Source organism: Pelodiscus sinensis, chromosome 2 (genome assembly GCF_052426305.1).
Source record: "Pelodiscus sinensis isolate ZL-2025 chromosome 2, ASM5242630v1, whole genome shotgun sequence".
Lineage (NCBI taxonomy): Eukaryota > Metazoa > Chordata > Testudines > Trionychidae > Pelodiscus > Pelodiscus sinensis.
This window is the reverse complement of record NC_143053.1, coordinates 162,136,995-162,156,044: the sequence shown is the minus strand read 5'-3', so window position 1 is coordinate 162,156,044 and position 19,050 is coordinate 162,136,995. Positions and strand designations below refer to the sequence as shown.

The 19,050-nt window shown below is 40.5% G+C and overlaps 1 protein-coding gene across 1 annotated transcript; it reads left to right on the top strand.

Annotated features, from left to right (window-relative positions):
• Positions 1-12,101: 12,101 nt before the first annotated feature.
• On the top strand, positions 12,102-18,557 carry CCDC201 (coiled-coil domain containing 201). The gene is made up of 3 exons (XM_075921703.2): positions 12,102-12,244; positions 14,475-15,062; positions 16,933-18,557. The coding sequence occupies exons 2-3, from the start codon at positions 14,493-14,495 to the stop codon at positions 17,017-17,019; spliced, it is 657 nt and encodes a 218-aa protein (XP_075777818.1). The 5' UTR covers positions 12,102-12,244; positions 14,475-14,492; the 3' UTR covers positions 17,020-18,557.
• The last annotated feature ends 493 nt before the right edge of the window (positions 18,558-19,050 follow it).

The window sequence follows — 19,050 nt, the reverse complement described above, 5'->3', positions numbered from 1 at the left end:
CATTTCAGAGGGTAACATTTTTGTATATTATGATATATGTGATAGTAAATGCTTTGATGTGGCTTACACACAGTCTGTATTGTTACAGACAACTAAGCAAGTGGGAATGTGGCCCAAACTAGATAGTGTAAGCAACTTGATTTGGCTAAAAATATGTAACAGAAATGATCACTGAGTCTGAGTATTTTAGTGGTATTTTTCTCCAAAAATCAGAGGAAAGAAAGTTTGATTCTGAAACTGTGCAAATTTGAATTAAAAGTTCATTTATTATACTTCATTGTAACCTAAGTGTGACCAAGAAAACCATGTGGAAGTAAGCTTACCTTCTATGTTACTTGTACCACAGATGATTGCAGTAAATTCTGTGGCTTCCAAACTAACATGCATATTTTAATGAAAACATTTGGGCTCATGATCACTGCATATAATTTATCACCATCTTTAGTTATGGGAAGCCATTTTCGTTGGTTGCATTGGTTATAAGAGCCAACAAAAGATCCTATCAGACTGATACAACCAATGGAAACATCAACTTCAATGGGATTTGTATCAGGTTTTATAGTAAAGGTCAGATTCCCAAAAGAGGGTTTGCCATTGACTTCAATACTCATTGTATTGTAGAAGGTATCTTGTTATAATAGAGTATCTTTTTATAGGTAAAACAACATGGATATTCATAGCTTTGAGGAATGGACTAATGGGCCAAGATGTCATTGTTTTCCAATTACTGTAGCCCACTGATGCTTCAAAGAAATACACACACACACACACACATATATATAACATACAACAACAACACTGGGTAACATCTAATGTTAGATTTGCATAAATACGGGTCTATTTTTATGTAAATAGAATACTGTAGGGTATCTTCTACTCTTTTTCAGCATTGTTAAATTGAGAGAAGCAATTGAATATTTGTCCTATTTTTATGTTAAAAAAAGTGAATGGGCTGAAATGTTAAATGTGAATGTAAATTTCTTATTGCAACTTTTATACTGAGTGTTTTCACTATTATAATTTCTGAAATCTAATTAAAAAATAAATGGAAAAATTTGCTTGAGTAAACAGCTGCTGTTTCTTTTACTAAGTTCTATACATTAACCAGCCTAAGCTGTGCTTCAGAAGGCTCACAACACTGCATTCTAAAAACTCATATCTAGGATTCCAAGTGTACATTCAGGATTGCCTTAAACTAGAAAATCCCTTGGATTCAATCCAAGTCCCATTTTAGTTAATACGAGTCATTGAATTGACTACAACCAGAGCTAACTCAAGCTGTATGCTCCCATATATAGAGCTATGCAGAAGGATGTTCAAATACTGGTAAAGTGTGTCCAGGAAGTAGAAGGTGAATATCAGCTAAGTCATATGATAACATTTTTCCTCCAACCTAACAGCAGTTCTTCCATGCAAATAATATGTAATTAGAGAGCCATGTTCAGAATGAGCAGAGTAGCTGCTGTGTGTAGCAAATGCCAAAGGAACTCTATGTTGAATGAATGCTGCATGAAGACAGAGGGCTGGTCTACACACAAAAACTGCATTGGGTTAACTAGAACTGGTTTAAAAACAGATGTGGTTACATTAGCACAGTGGTCACCAACCAGTAGATCAGGATCTACTGGTAGATCTTGGCGCCTCTGATAAGTGATCCTGACTGGTTTGGCCAAGAGGCTACCAAGTGCTGGCACTTTAGCTGGCCCTCCCACCACTGCCTGCACCTAGAACCCCCTCCTAAATCCCAACTGGCTGCCCCAAGGTCAGATCAGAGCCCCTCTCAAAACACTCCAAATCCCTTAATCCAAGACCAGAGCCAGCACCTCAACTCACTGCCCCTGCCTGGTGAAACGGAGGGAGGATGGAGAGGGAGGGAGAATGGAGTGAGCAGGGGAGGGGTCTCGGAGAAGGGTCACAAAGGAGGCGGGGCAAAGGTATTTGGGTTTGAGGTAGATTTTGGATTGCACTTCAATTAAAGAAGTGATCTCATGCTTTAAAAGGTTGGAGACCACTGCATTAGCACAAAACCTTGTGTGGACATTCTTAAAACTGTAGTTTGTGCTGATGTTGTTGAAATCAATTTCTGAGGCCCAAAATTAGGCAGTCTTTTAAACTGAAATACATGTGTTCACAGCATATGGTGGCAATATTTAAATCAGAGCTTAAAATGTGCCTAGACAAGGCCTTGATGCTATGAGCAGGGTATGATCAAGTGATAAGTACTACTAGAAAGCTTTATTCATGAATGGCCTGTTCCAAAGCCCATTGAAAGCAGATGGATCTTTTAATGGACTTTGATGGAGTATTGATAATCCCCTAGGGGGAAAATTTGAAGCTATTGAGAAGATCAGCATAAAGAATGTACACTTCTTTGAGGACAATTCATGCTTTGTGCACCCAAAATGAGGCCTAGAGTCTGCCCTCTGATATATATAAACAATTCCTACTGGTATTCAATGGGGCAGATGTGGCTCAGCCCAAGACCTGGGCAGCAAGAGATAGGTAATGAAAAATCATTCCTTTCTCCTTATTAAAAAGTCTCAGAGGGGTAGCCATGTAGTCTGTAACTTTAAAAACAAGTAGTCCCGTGGCACCTTAGAGACTTATATAATTATGAGCTCTTGTGGGTAGTGAGAAAGGTAGAGCAAAGATACATGTTTTGCATTTGGATATGAAAGTTATGAGTGTCATGGTCAGTCTACTTGCTTTGGGAAATAGATTCTGTAGTCAGAGGTTAGGACTGCAGAAAAGGAGATCGGATTAGGTACTTTGGAAAGACTGGAAGCATGGTATCCATTTGTGATAGAAAACAGGCAGGATTCAAGTGAAGGATTCTTTATTATAGTGCCCAAACGTTCTTGCATGCAGCTTCAATAACACAGCTTACGTTGCACAGTTATCACACTGACACTGAAGTTAATGCAGTGACTCCTGATTTTCCTTGGGAGAGGCATAGCATCAGGCCTGACATAATCATTTATGGTCATTCATTCTTTTTTTAACAGAGCATATCATGAGCTGGTGTAAATCAAGGCAGTGCCACTGATGACAGTACAACACGAAGTCGGGTGGCATTTACTAATTTATTTAGGGATTAGAGCATAATCCTCAGAAAAGCTTATGCTCTCATACCCAAATAAATTTGTTAGTCTTTTTAATGTGCCACCACACTCCTTGTTGTTTTTCCTGAGACAGACTAACACTGCAACCCTCTGAAACTGATGTCAATGGAGAGGCACTAAGTCACACTAGTCGAAGATCTGTCCTTTCATGGTTGGAATTCTTTCCCACTTAAGTACTTAATGACATTTTTTAATATTAAAATGTGTACCTTTTCATAATGTTTCCTTTTAAATAATCTCAGTGCAACCTATTAGTCCAGCACATCTGTGCTGATTAATGACCTTGCTCATATACCTTGAAGACTGGAAACAGTTTGTTTCCTCTTGTTTCCTCCCAACACAGCTGAACTGGGTCAGTAGCATAATCACATGCTCTGAGATTTTTGTATTGCTTACGCAATGAAGTACTACGGGCAGTGTGCTACTTCACAACGGGTTCATAGCCTCAGGTGATATTCTGGGACAAGAAGGCCAAACCACCCAAGGACGGAATAACACCATAGAAATGCAGTCTCTGGAACATTTTATTGCTGTTAGGAAATAGTTTATACCTTTAAAATAAAAGAGTAAGTGTTCTGTGGAATGGCTGGGCATCACTGGTTGGTTGCCAAAGGGGTTATACCTATGTTAAAACATGCCAGTTTCATCCAGAGTTTTGCAGCCATTTCTTGAATCAGAAGGTTAGTTGGATTCCCATTGCTGGTGGTGGAACATGATGTGCAGGTGCGCAATGGACTGAAACACTTATACTGATTGTGGCCCATATTCTGGCTGGGACTGCCCCCACACAAATGCCACTGCTGGAAAGGGGGCCATATGTCAAAACTTTCACTGTGATTCTGGCTGCCTATCAGGCCATGGAACTGTGCAGGATATATTTGAAGATGGGATTTGGGGAGCATGCACAGCTCACACAGTTTGGTGCATATGAGTCCTGACCCAATCCCACACGCCCAGTCCCATTCAGATTATTCTTGCTGCTGGCAGCAGTAGTAATGTGCAGAGGTTTACTGTGCATGCTAGCAAGGACAGTCAGAATATATGCTTACATTAACAAGGCATCAGTTGAGCCCACTGTTTCACACCAATTTATGTTTACATGCCTGAAGCCAGCATTTGGCTCAACATTATTACAGTTTGCTATATATACCTTTACATTGACATTTGCTCCTAACTAGACATGGCCTGATGATATCAGTGGTTACATCAATAGAAATAGTGCAGCTCTAGCCACTGGTACGTCTCCACCACAAAGTGGATGGATGCTGTAGCGATCAATTCACCGGTGGTCTATTTAGCGAGTCTAGTAAAGACCAACTAATTCAACTGTTGATCTCTCTCCTGTCAACTCTGGTGCTCCAGCAGAATGATATGAATTAGGCGTGTCAACAGAAGAGTTTTTTCTATTGATCCCCTGCAGAGTTGGACCCTACGGTAAATAGATCTAAACGATGTCGATTTGAGTTATGTAACTGAAATTGCATAGCTTAGATCAGCCTGCCCTTGTAGTGTAGACCTGCCCTAAGTGTTGTTAAACTACAACAGATATAGAGCCTCTGCTGCTATTTATGCCATGTAGAATCAATGACTTCATTTCAGTTACTATCTTTTGCATCCGCTAAGGTGCTTGCCCAAAGATTCTAAGGCCAGACCAAGTGGTCAGATCTCCAACATGACACAGACTACAGAATTTCACTCAGTAATTCCTGCATCTTTTTAATAATTTAGTGCATTTGAGATATGGGTTATGATCTGACCATTTGTATGTGCCACACAAACATTTTTGTTTATGCATAGCTGGAACAAAGAAATGAAAAAAAATCATCACTTACTGATCACTGAAGGAGCTGGAATTTAGACATTTGTTTGGCAATAGTCAAACTATACTCGTTGCCAAAGGTCTTGGAAGTATCACTGTCTGTTTTCCCCTCATACTCTATTGTTACCAAGTATGTTCACTGAACTTTGGCAGTAGTAGCCTGTCCTTAGCAACACTGCCAACATCATTAGAAGGGAGCAGTCATATCAGAAAATACACAGCAAACTAGAAAGGAAGGCTTCCTGTTGAACATTAACTTGGCTTGACTTCAACCCAGCAGAACCATGTAGAAATTGTATATGAGGCCAAGTAACTCATAAACAACATGAAGACAGAACTCCATGTGGCATTCAGCAATGACAAAAATTTACAATAGATGCTGTATGTGTGAAACGGAGTTTATGCAGAAAAATCATTGAAGTCATGGTAAACCAGATGATGTAGTTTTTCAAAAAGCTAATGACATCTACAGCTGTCAAATTGTACCTCATTCTTTATCATCAAAGTAATTAAACAAAACACTAATTAGTCGGCTCTGAGCAAAGTAAATACTTCCCCTTAATTAGTAGTCCCTGGGACATTTAAAAACAATGACCCATCTACTGCAATCTCCTTTTAATAAATACAAAGTGTCATAGTGATTTTATCCCCTGATCCACTGAAAAAGTTTGAAAGTATTAAAACAAATCTTTAAATACAGAAGTCCCAGCTGTCCTTTTGCACTCACAATCATGGATCCCACTGAAGTTACATATTTGAGGGGAATATTGTGCCATTGGGGTGTATACGTGATAGTAAAATACTTATTTCTGATCTTTCATATACACTTGAACCACCACAACTAACACCACCCCACCACAGGGAAATATGTTGCTTGGAATGACTGTGTGCTCTTCACTGCTTTGTTTACATCAGTACTGACAGCATGTCAATCCAGAAAAAGGTTCCGTTAGCAGGCTGCTGAACTTTACTGCTTGGTCATGTATGGCTGTGGGGGAAATCTAGGCCAAAACAGGTGCTTAAAGATAAAGGCAGTTGTTCAAGAGTACCAGAGGCCAATTGACACCAATTTAGGCCTCTGAAATTTTCATCCTGATGCCATATTTTGACACCTAGATAAGGGATGAGAGGTTTCTCCCTAAGATGTCTGAGCATCTACAAAACCTATTGATTTCATCTTTGGTTTGAACACTCTTCCCCAATATGAGATAGTCCACTAGAAGCAGGATTATCACCTTTCTGTTGTTTAAAATAAAAAAGGTTATTTGTAGTTACTTATTGTAACAGGACCGTGCAACTTCTGAGTACGAGTTAAACATTTCAAAAGAAGCACCTTAGCTTCACTCTTGATGCTTAATGCTTAGCTGATTTCAGAACCTTTTTCAAATGCGATTTAGGTGTCACACAACAGTGTATGTGACTTAGGCTCCTAAATCAACAATGGGCTCCTAAATCAGTTAGACAGCGTGACACAGAATACAGCAATGCCTAAATGTCTTTATAACCCCACTTCTAGGTGACTTATGAGCTTGGGGAAGCTTTATGGCCTGTGAAATACTAGAAGTCAGACTAGATGAGCACAATAGTCTCTGGAATTTCTGATTCTAAATCAGTCCTGTTTTTAAAACAACATCACTTAGGGTACGTCTAGACTACAGGGTTTTGTCGACGGAAGTTTTGTCGACAGATACTGTCGACAAAACTTCTGTCGACATAGAGCGTCTAGACACATTCAGTTCTGTCAACAAAGCAAGCTGCTTTGTTGACAAAACCCTGTAGTCTAGACGCAACCCTACAGGCAATAACACCTTCTGTCGACAGAACTCTGTCGACAGAAGGCGTTATGCCTCGTAAAATGAGGTTTACCAGCGTCGACAAAACTGCTGAGTTCTGTCGACGTTATGTCGACAGAACTCAGCGGTAGTGTAGACGCAGGTATAGTTTTGTCGACAAAAGTCCACTTTTGTCGACAAAACTCAGTAGTCTAGACACACCCTTAGGGTCAGATTGTTATTTGGGCACCTAAATTTACTGACCAGCACCTTTGACAAAATCCAACTCAATACCGACCTGCATCTTTAGGCACCTAAGTACCTATTTAAATCTTTTGAAAAATGGGACTTAGGAGTCTCAATCACACAAGCATCACAAGAGTAACCGTGTTAGTCTGGATCTGCAAAAGCGACAAGGAGTCCTGTAGCACCTTATAGACTAGCAGATTTATTGGAGCATAAGCTTTCGTGGGCAAAGACCCACTTCATCAGATGCATGTAGTGGAAACTTCCAGGGGCAGGTATAAATATGCAGGCAAGAATCAGGCTAGAGATAATTAGGAACATTCAGTCAGGGAGGATGAGGCCCACTTCTAGCAGCAGATCTGGAGGTGTGAACACCAAGAGAGGAGAAACTGCTTTTGTAATTGGCTAGCCATTCACAGTCTTTGTTTAATCCTGAGCTGATGGTGTCAAATTTGCAGATGAACTATAGCTCAGCAGTTTCCCTCTGAAGTCTGGTCCTGAAGTTTTTTTGCTGCAGGATGGCTACTTTTCAATCACACAGGCTCTTTGAAAATTTTACCCTGTAACTTTAAACTGAATTTTTACATCTTTTATTGGTTAGTTTATTCCTTTCATCATCGTCTCCCCGTCCCCTGTTCCTTCCGGCTAACCCATTTTTTCTTTCTCCTGTATACTTTCTCCTTGTTCTTGCTCATCCCACCCGCTCTCTTTGTATTCTAGCTATCATTGCATTGTGTGTGTTCCTGCTATGTTCTCTGTTGTGTATTGGGTTGTTGTAGGTATAGATCTTGCTGTTGTTAGGATAACTGAGTTAGGACATTAGGGGTCAGTCCAGCCAGTTTGGGCTGGTTCTATTTAGTTCTGTGTTATGAAATAAATGGACACTTACAACTGCTCAAGCTCTCTGTGTTTCCAGTGATTTATTTCTAAACTGTGTAACTCCAAATGATATAACAGTTACAACAACAAGATCTATAGCTACAACAACCCAATACATAGGGCTACGTCTACATTGGCAAGATTTTGTGCAAATATTTTTAACACAAGAGTTTTTGCGTAAAAGTATTTGTGCAAGAAAGCGTCTACACTAGCATGTGCCTTTGCACAAGAGATGTGCTTTTGCACAAAAGCATCCATGCCAGTGTAGACGCTCTCTTGTGCAAGAAAGCTCCGATGGCCATTTTAGCCATCGGGCTTTCTTGTACAAGAAATTCATGTTGCCTGTCTACACTGGCCTCTTGCGCAAGAACAGTTGCGCAAGGGGGCTTATTCCTGAGTGGGAGCATTATAGTTCTTGCGCAAGAAGCACTGATTTCACACGTTAAAATGTCAGTGTTCTTGCGCAAGAACTTCCCGCCAGTGTAGATAGGCAGCAAGGTTTTGCACAAAAGCAGCTGCTTTTGCGCAAAATCTTGCCAATGTAGACACAGCCAGGATGTCAGTGTATTTTTTCCCCACTGCATGGCAGATTTTAGTCTCCCTGGAATCGGGGAACTTCTCCCCAAAGGCGAGCAGAGTAGTAGCAGAAACAATAGGAAAAGGACCAATCTGGGATTTGACCTCCTGAATTATAGTCAAAGAACCGAGCTGGTACTTTAATACATGAGGGATGGTCAAATTATTTGGCCACTACCATATGGCTTACGAGCTATGGATTCAGATCACTGCTTTGCCAAAAACTTCCTGTATAGCCATGGGTAAGTCATTTAAACCCATTTTTAAATTCTTTAGGTGCAATGCCTAACTGATTTAGTAACATAAATCAGTTCCAACACAGTTTAGTCACTTAGAACTCAAAAACCTGTTGACTTCAATGGAATTCTGACTCCAAAATGTCTATAATTCTTTGGAAAATAGGATTTGGATTCCTAAATCAGTTAGGAGGTGAGAAGTTGAGTGTGGCAACACTTAGGTAGATTTAAAAAGCTAGGCTCTATTACGGCCCTATAAAAGAGGATAATGTGATATTTCCCTACTGAGTTGTTGTGAGGATAAATACAGGAAAATCTGGCAGGCACACTGAGAGCTGTTCGTACAAAGTATTATGTTAGATGTAGGTATTTTTGTCATCATTGCATCAGGATTGAAGTTAAAGGCAAATTAAACATGTTACTGCTCAGGCAGGAGTTATACCTCTGGACCAACAAGGTACTTGTTAGGGGAGTCTTGACACAGGCCCAGGTTTTGTTTTGACCTTATCTCTAATGAGTGTCCAGCAAAAGGCAGAGGTGAAAAAGGTGGTCACAGCAGTCAAGAAAGTTTGCACAATGATGGCATATGCATCCAATTCTATTCTCTCCAATCTAGCTATCACAAACTCCCCAAATCACTGACATTTTTCATGAAAACCAGGGATCCGCTGGTTACTGCTATCTGTTGTAAAATGTATGTACAGATACTAGGTAAAGTGGCCAAGCGAAACCAGCCCCCTTTAGACCTTTTCTCATGGCAAAGATCACAGTAGCCCTATTCTGAGCACAAACCCCTGCTTGCATTTCCCTCAGAGGAGACAACTTTTCAGATTAATCAAGTGCTAAGATTAACAGCAGTACTCGCCTGTAATTCAGCACAGAAATCCCATAAGTAAGTAACTCCCTTCTTGTGACCACAGCAGCACTAATGGGTCCTGAAAGTATTGGAATGAAGCAAAGAGTACTGGTTTTGGGAAATGGCATTTTATGCCTACGGCGTAAGTATGGAGGAAAAAAAAAAGATGCAGGTACAGGATGGAGTGTTATACAGGGCCTCGAGGCAAGGATGAAAAATTCTGGTATGCAATAAGAAATCTGTAAAGGGATGGATGCATTCACAGCAAAGGCAGCACACAAGCTGGCCAAGCTGAGCTCACTTTACTCCAGCTTGTATGGGTAACATTAATAGCAAAACCAGGACAGCCAAGTTTTCAGTACAAAGGGGCACAACCCCCGAGTTTGAACCTGGCTTATTAGAATCCTAGAATCATAGAACCCTAGAATTGGAAGGGACCTCAAGAGATCATCAAGTCCAGTCCCCTGCCCTCATGGCAGGACCAAGCACTATCCAAATCATCTCTGATAAATGTCTGTCTACACAGTGTCCCAGATTGCAGCTTTGTGTAGCCATATCCATAGAATGAGGTGATGCAAAATTACTCAGTGGCACAAGATGAAGCTTCCTGGCCTTACACAGTGATGTTTGCATCATAGCCCTGCTGAAGCAGACAACAATGTAGTGTCCCTGTGTGAAACAGCCCAACAGTAAAAACACAGCAACGCTGTGTCAGGACATCACTCTCTGCTCCGCATGATATAAGGAATTGACTTCCCAGCTCTGCAGGGCACAGTAACAACCTAGCTGGTTCTTTCTCCAAGCTGCAACATGTCTGGCTTGAAAAGCTAACTACTCATATTCAAAATGAGGTAAGGGCTGGTCTACCCTCTCCTATGTTTATAAAGAACTGAAGGCAATACTCAGGGAATTTTGCCCAGCCACAAATATCTCAAAATAGCTTTTGTTCAGTTCTCTAAATGTTCTTGTCAGGGACCTCCACTGGGAGTCTATGAAATAAATAGCTTATCCCGAACAAACTGCTTGTTTCAGGATGTTTACTTGTACAAGCCATGTGATTGTGTGTATCTATTTCTCACATGCGCTTTCAATTCCTGTGGGGCCATCACTTAAACCAAGTAGATTGCCCCATATACTGACAGACTGTTATTCCTCAATGACAACTCCTAGTTCTCTATTCAAAGTGCAAATACTAATACAGCTAACTAGGGGTGATTTAGTGCCTGAGATTAGTTTTGCTATACCTCGATGCCTTGGAACTGTGAGTTCAAATCCCAGCAAGCTCAACTCCTTTAGGTGTTGGAGTAAATCCACTTCATGCCTTTTACAGCATAGGATACATTGGTAAGACATTAAAATGTCTCATCAGGCCTGGGTGGATAGTACAGACCACATGGCTCTCTTTGAGGAGGGGCCTCAGTGCCCTTGTAAGTGGATCCAACAGAGTTTGTTTTGCAATGCCCTGTGCATAAGTTGTTTGCCACCTTGCCCTCAGAGATGGCTAAAGTTCCATGGTGCCACGGTTCATATATAATTTATATGGCTAAGATTTTGTCACAGATATTTTAGTAACAAGGGACTAGCAGGAGTTGGGACCCCTCCCCACACTCCCCAGTGGCTGGGGGGAGGGGGGGGCAAGGGGGAGTGGAGCAACTTGGCCACAACCCGCTCTGCTCCCCTGGCTCCCAGCTGCATTGATTGACTTTGCAACACTTGTGAGTGTTGCCAGCGCCAGATCCCCCACTAGTTTCTCTGGCTGCCATGGGCCCTGTGCCTCCTGCCCAAAGCATGGGGACCAGGACAGCTCTGCCTGCCATCTACTGGCCCTCTAGCCCTAGCCCATGGCATTTGGGGGTCACACGGCCCTTTGTCCCACCCCACCACCCACACATCACCCCTGCATCTAACCTGTTCCTGACTTTCACTAAAAATATCCATGGGGTGCTGCTGGGTGACCACAACCCCTCTCAGAAGCTGGGCAGCTGCAAGGTCCCACTCAGAGCTCTGGGGGCTCCTGCTGCCCATAGTAGCTGAGAGCTGCAGGATACCACCCCACCACCACCACTGCTGCCTGCAGCAGTTAGAAGCAGCGGGGTAACCATGACACTCACAGGGCCTAGAATTACAAGGGGGTCTGCCACCCATGGTGTCTGGGAGTTGCAGAGTCACTCTTCTGCCAGGGTAGCTGGGAGCTCAGGGACCCCCACCACCAGTGAGGTCAGGGACCCTACAGCTCATAGTCACCATGGCTGAAGTCACAGAGGTCTCTAGAAATCATACATTCCATGACTTTTGTGTAACGTCCGTGACCAAATTGGAGCCTTAATACGTGTTTAATAGGCTTTGAAAGCTAATGTGGGTGCTATGTGTAAACGATATCATTTCAATCTGAATATTTCTCATCCAGGAACTGATATTTTGGAGGCATTTATTTCAAGCCATTTCTACATGTCCTTAGCCTACAAATTCTAGAGAGATTCTAACCCCAATTCCCAATGATGAGCTCATTTTGTTATTGTTTTTTTCTTCTCTTTGAAATTTGGAGCAGATCAGAGGTGGACAAATATGTGACTGGGAGGAATTTAAAGGATGAATTCCCATCCCCCACATAACAAAGGATTCTGGGAAGCTATTTGGGCTATAAGAACTCAACTGTAGCTGCAATCTAAAGGATATGATTTGGAACCAGGAGAGTGATACTAAAGAAGGCTGTGTGTTGGGTAGGTCCAGCAGGACTGGTAAGACTTTGTTTTGTAGATTTCAAGGCTAGCAGGGACCACTACAATCCTGTAGTTCGACCTTTAGAATTTCCCCAAAATAATTCCCATTGCAGGTCTTTTAGAAAAGCATCTAGTCTTTATTTAAAAATGGTCAGTGATAGGAAATCCACTGCAGCCCACTGGTTGATTACTCTTCCTGTTAAAAAATTGACATCTTATTTCCAGTCTGAATTTGTCCAGATGGAATTCACCTAAGCTGGTTTCATTATTGTCAAAACAATTCCAAGTTATGGAATGGTTTTCACACTAGCGAACCTAATGTTCCAGCATGTGATGTTTTGGGTTTGTTTGTTTTCTTTTGTTTCCTGTTTATCTGTTAAATTTCCTTCATATCCAGGTCACTTATTTTATCTAAATATAGGAAAGTACTTACCACTCTATGGCTAGCCACATCAGACACTTTTGAAAATGAAGTCTAAACCCTGCATGCTAACTTTAGAGGAGGACTAATGTTCAATTTAATAGGCAAACTTTAACCTAGGCTTGTGATTTACCTCATTTCTTTAATTAAATTGCTCATAAGGGAAAGCTTAAGTTAGCTAAGTGCCCTAAGTGTTATTAATTAAAATAATTCAATTTAATGCTACTACCTTGGTAAGTACCTGAAGTGGGCTTCTACAGAAACAATGATTATTTCATTTTTGAAGGAAAAAAATGTCACTCCAGACACTTCTCACAGGGAAAGAAAAAGCAGCTCCTCTCAGCTGAGTTCTATAACAATGCAGCAGAAACTACCTGTACTTTTAAAAGATACATCTGAATGAAAGTCCTGGTGAGAAATGTCTTTAATGGGGTATTCTGGTGGCTTTAAAAGGATTAATGTTCCTGAGTCTCCATGTCTTTTCCCTTGTGCCTTTTAACACCTGTGCATGGATGTAAAACTCTTCTAAACCCAAATGATGGTATTGGGCACAGGTGAAAAGAACTACACAGGGTCGTGTGGCAAGCAGCAGAGAATTAGGTCTGACTTCGTCAGCAGAAGGATTGATTGTTTTGTTGTTGTTGTAAGATCTTTTTAGCTCTATTTTGCTTGGAGTGCAGAGATGAGAAAGTTTAGTTTAAGCAGCCCTTAAAATAGCGAACACTACAAGCTTTATAAATGAACTCTTTTATAAAACAGACAAGATGTATAAGAACACTGACCCAATACTTGTATGACCTTCCAAAAAATACATCCAAAACCCAATTTTGTTCTCCTTAAAAAGTCAAAGCTTCTTTGTTCCTCTGCAAGCATTGTGGTATTATTAAGGCCTGCATATTGTACATGCCTGTGCTTGGGCAGATTACTACTGCAGGATCTGGTCCAAACACCTAAAGCAGAGGGCAGAGCTGATTTGTGTTGTCCTCAGAGCCTGAGGCATCCTAAAGTTAGAGCCTGGAAGGCAAGTAAAAGAAGGAAATATTTTCAAATACAATGGAATCACTTCCTAATCAATTGGAGCAGATAGCTAAATGCTGCATGGGGTCTGATCCTGTCCCGCTGAGATCAATGGGAGTGTTACCAGTGACTTCAAGTTCTCAATTTGAGTGAAATATTCCCAGAATGTTAATTGATTGGGTTTCTCTCTTTTTATAGCAAAGTTTCACTACTATAACTGGGTTTATGCTACACTAATTGACTCAGAATGCAGCAGTTATCACCTGCCATTGAAATTCTCCAACCTAAGAGGACTATTAGGTCTCTGTGGTGAACTGGAGGAACCTGATTACCCAGCTGTCACTATTTTAATGAATGTTTCAGGTATCCTGAAATATCTTTAAATACATGAAAGTCCTAGTGCACAGCTCCACATCTGAGAGTTCCTCCTTGTCTTATTTCTGTTCTTCAAGAAAGAAAACTGTATAGATCACTTTGCAGTGAGAAATCTTCTAATGCTCCTTCCTTCTATTTTGAAGTGGCACTACTTCAAACAATCGTCAAAAAAGAATAGCTCCCTATAACCTCTGAGCTTACACAAAAGCACTTGGGAGTATTTTCTTTAAATACTTGAGAGACTTAAACTGCTATCAGCTGCACTTTAAAAAGCAAACAAATGTGTAACTTGTGGCAGTGAATAAACATGATAGAAGTTTACAGTGAAATTTCCCTAATGGTGGCTGTCTCATTCGTATTGTGATACCCTGTTATACATGGAAATAGATTTCATAGCCCTTCAAAGGCTAATTTTTTTTTTTTTTTGTACTAAAGACATAACCGAATTAGAAGATGTCGGAAGAAGAAGATTCTTTCTTAAATGTCAAAAGATCTTCGAAAAAGGCAGCGGTGAAACATAGTACTCCAGTGGATTCAATGTTCTCCCAAAGTATGTTATCTCTGGTGGACATGACGAATCCATCTATGAGAGAACAAAACATCAATAAGAGACTTTATGGGTCTCCAATGCCAAAAACATCCTTCCAGAAGCAAGCATCATCCCAAGAACAACAAAAGCACCTTGACAAGCTCATTTCTCAAGTCACTTTTCCAAGAAAGCTTTCCACTGTATTCGACCCAGAGGAATCGGGTCATGAGATGAGCCACAGTTCTTGGGCTGTAGTTCCTAGAAGAAGACTTTCAACAGTTTTGGCTTCCGAAGAATCCAGTGAAGCGCCAAGCCTCAAGACAATGTTTACCCCTATAATAAGTGTAGCAGCTGAAGTCCCTGATGAACCATCTAAGAAGACAGCCAAAGTAACTCCTAAAAGTGCTTTTGCATGGTTAGTTAGTGAAATTCCTGGTATAAAAGATCCCACAGTAAGAAAAAGAAGAAAAAGGACATTTGAAAAAAAACTATTGGTAAATACACTTTTTCTTAAACATTTTCAGACATGATTAAGCCGCATGACATTCAATCAACATCTAGAGGGTAAATCCAAATCTTTCCAGTAACTGTTCAGGACTTTCTTAATAAGCTGATAAAAGTTGTGTAATTTAAATTCTTTGCTTGAACTCCACTAGAATGAATACTCACAAAATAAATGTGTAGCCTATGGTTCACATACATGATAGCCTCCTTTTTATCACTGGGCTTTCCATACCAACTTCAGTAAAGCTTGTTAAAGGTAATTGAAATTCAGAGGGGGGGTGGGCATCAGTATTTTCAAGGGTTTTTTGAGGTGGGTTGTTTTGTTCAGGAGGGGAAGAGGGATTTTTTTTTTTTTTTTTTGCATCTCCAGTGTTCAGTTCTAAAGCTGCTCCAGAAACTTCAAAATCTTTTCTCTTTTTTAATTTGAACATCAATGAGGAGTGTTGTAAAACTTTTAAAAACACCTTCCTCTCATTTCTTGACCAGCTCTAATTCTTAGGAGGGTTGTACTTGTGATGCATTTATGTGTATCCTTTTTAATAGTGATTAACATGCAGTTTTTCATGGTGAAATTCAGGTTTCCAGTAAGAGAAATGTCAAGCCTTTTGCTTTTCATTCTAATTTGGGACATTTCCCCTGCACCACACACACACACACACACACACACACACACACACACACACACACACACCCTCCCCCCCCAATTTTTTTTAAGAAGTGAAATTCTACAATGTTTTGTTTTGTTGTTGTTGTTTCCTAAACAAAATATGCTTCCTGGAAACCACAGCTGCCAAAGAGCTGAGGAAGTAAACAAGCAGATGACTTATCTGGAAACCAGGCAGGCTTCTGTTGGACACTAGCTTGGATTATATCAGGTTTAATCAATCTATACATTTATTTCCATAAAATCAGTATTTTTCTGTTGGAAAACTTCCATACAGTTCTAATGGAAAGTTTGCTCATGCTTGGTTGCTTGATTTAAATTTTTTTTTGCTTGTGTTTTGCAATGACTATTTGTCTTCTATAAACCTCTTTTGGGGACTTGCTTAAAATGATTATGTTTTGGAGATAAACTTGTAGATATGCAAATAGAAGATACAGATTCTTTTTTGGAGGCTGAATTAATTGAGTTTGCAAAGAACTACATTTCTCATGCTTTGAGATCAAGCTATAAATAAGCCACAATAATAATGGAATAAAAATAATTAACTCCAAGTAGAAAGCTGGAGAGCGTGAATAAAGCCAATGCAGGCAATTGCTTCAAGTTCATGTCTGGGATTTGCTTCATGTCAAATTCTCTTTAGAACACTCAATAGCCTTTGACTTAACAGTGCAAATTTTTCCCAGCAATTCCAACTAATATTAAAAGTGGTGTCAGCACTAAAAAAAAAAAGTGGAACATTTTTATTATTTATTTAAATGTTTGGCTTAGTTAAACCTTAGACATACTTTGAATTTTGTGCAAATGTATGTAGACCAACCCTGTGTGAGATGCATTTCTTTTCTCCAGGCTTTCTACTATGTGATGACTCCAACTCCTACAATTTAGTCTACTGGCTGTCACAAAGTCACAAGCCCTTCTATTAACTTCAGTGGGCTTTGGATGGGGCTTTCAATTTTGCTCATACTCAGCATCAAATTCCAATAGCTATTATGCTAGTGTAAATCCATAGTAACTATTGTATTATGTAGTACAGTTGCTGTTTAAGTAGTGTGGAAGGGGAATCAGGCCTTTACTAAATCACGCAGATGGTTGATTGGTTTGTTAGTTGTAGAAAAAAGTCCTGTTACATTGGCTATACTGAGGATGCATCACAACAGAGCAGTGTCCGAAGCTAAACATTTTTCTCTTTAAAATAGGAAGCAAAACAGCAAGAATGGGAATTACGGCAGCTTAAAAATATTGATGAGGCGACTAGACATGAGCTGACAATTGAAGATGTTTGATGGAATGAATTCCCGAATGAATATGGCTGCATGCTGCACAACTAAAAACTGGTTCTGTTAAACTATAGACTTGGATATTGGTTTGCTCTAATTGTGGGAGCAAAGAGGGATAGGAGGAAAGGATAGGGTTCAATGAAACTAGTAGCGTGTTTTGTTTTGTTTTGTTTTGTTTTAAATAAGGAAGGTGGTGGTTGTTGTTGTTGTTTTTAGAGGCCTGATGCCAAGGGTCCAGATCCTCAATAAAGCTTATGCCAATGCATGTCAGCTTAAAAGCCAGCCCAGGGGTGGAAAACTGCTCCCCAAAATATTATATTTCATCATGTGAGGGCCCACTTTTCTTCATGTAACACCTTGTCTACACTACAGTAATGTAGCTGCATCATTGTCCCGTGGCACTGCTGGTGAAGGCGCTCTAAACCAATGGGAGAGAGCTCTCCTCTTGCCTTAACTCCTGCCAACATAGCACCTGTATGGACCGCAGTTAGGTTAGTGTAACTTACATCACTCAGGTATTGTTTATTCACTTCCCTGAGCAACATAAATTATACTGAAGTAATATGTAGTGTAGAGATAGCCTTAGTCTTCCAGGACTATGGACATAGCTTAAGTAAAGCGAGTAGCTGCTTCATCAGATTGTTTGCAATATAATCTCATTAGCCCTGAGAAGAATTTCTTCATCTATAGAGAAATCAATTCTTATGCAATCAGGAAAGTTCTTGCAATTGGCTGGAGATATGAGGAAATAGTGAGAGGCACAAAGAAGGGAGAACAGCCTTTGGAGATTACTAATTAATTACAGTTTGTTTTGAAGGGTTGATTCTACCTGAACTTGCTATAGCCCTTGATATTCTGTTAAATGCAGCATGTATAGCTGATTGATTTTTTTTTCTCTCCCCCCCCCACTTCCCATATTGCCATTTGTCCCCAAACTCTTCCTGCTGTTCTAGCTGATCATGGGAACTATTGTATCTCCCCTACCCTCTTTTGAAAGATATCACTGAAAGTCTGTTTAATTCATTGCAGATGACTGTGTTAATAAAGGGCCACTAATAATGTAGAGAATATAAAAACATTATGAGCTACATCTGGTTACAACTAGCTGTTTATAATGCCATTACTACTGGTGAGGCTGGTAGCACTTACTTATTACTAAGCTTAAATTCTTGTCCCATTATAACATGCTGTTTCCAGTTGCTTATAACTTTGCCAAACTCTAACTCTGTTGGTTTTAATTTTACAGGTTGTGTGTTGGCCACAAGTGTATTACTTTTGGAAATTTCACCTGTTTCCAAAAGGTTGTTTTCTCTATGTTAAAATCTGACTCTTTGACAAGTACTAGTTCCCTCATGACAGATGAGGAAGGGGAAGGATGGACTTCTTGCTGTCCTTGTGAAAATTCAGCCATCTTGTATGATTCAGGTTTCCATGAGTTTATTTTGTGACATGACCCACACCAATCACGCTGGCCCCTGTGGAAGCTGTAATATCCCTTGGTTTCATGGGAATGCCTCTCTCAGGATGAGCAGTGGGATCAGACTGGGGGGAAAAACCCTCTACACAGAAATGATAGTGTCACTCACTATCAAAGTGGTTTCTCCAGTCTTCCTTGTACAGATGGCCACCCTACAGGCTCCTCTGACAGCATGTGTGTCTGGCTGTTCTAACTGGCGGTAGGTGAAAGAATGAGATACAGAGCCTAGATGCACGAACACTTCACCCTTACTTTCACAGTAATTATGTAAGCAAAAGCATGTGGCCGCCACAATGTGGATACGATACTCCAGAAGGCCCAGCCTGCCAGAAAAACACCTCCATCTCCTTTTCAGTCTGGCAAGGGCACATTCAAGAACCATGCAGCATCAGCTTAGCCTGTTGTTGAACTGGCCCTCACTGCTATTCAGTGATGGGCAGCAAAATGTGACGTAATGCTCTGCACACATGCAAAAGTAATGCCACAACAGTAGACTTCCCCACTTCAAACTGATGTGCAACTGAACGGTAGCAATCAGGAGTTACCAGCTTCCATAAAGC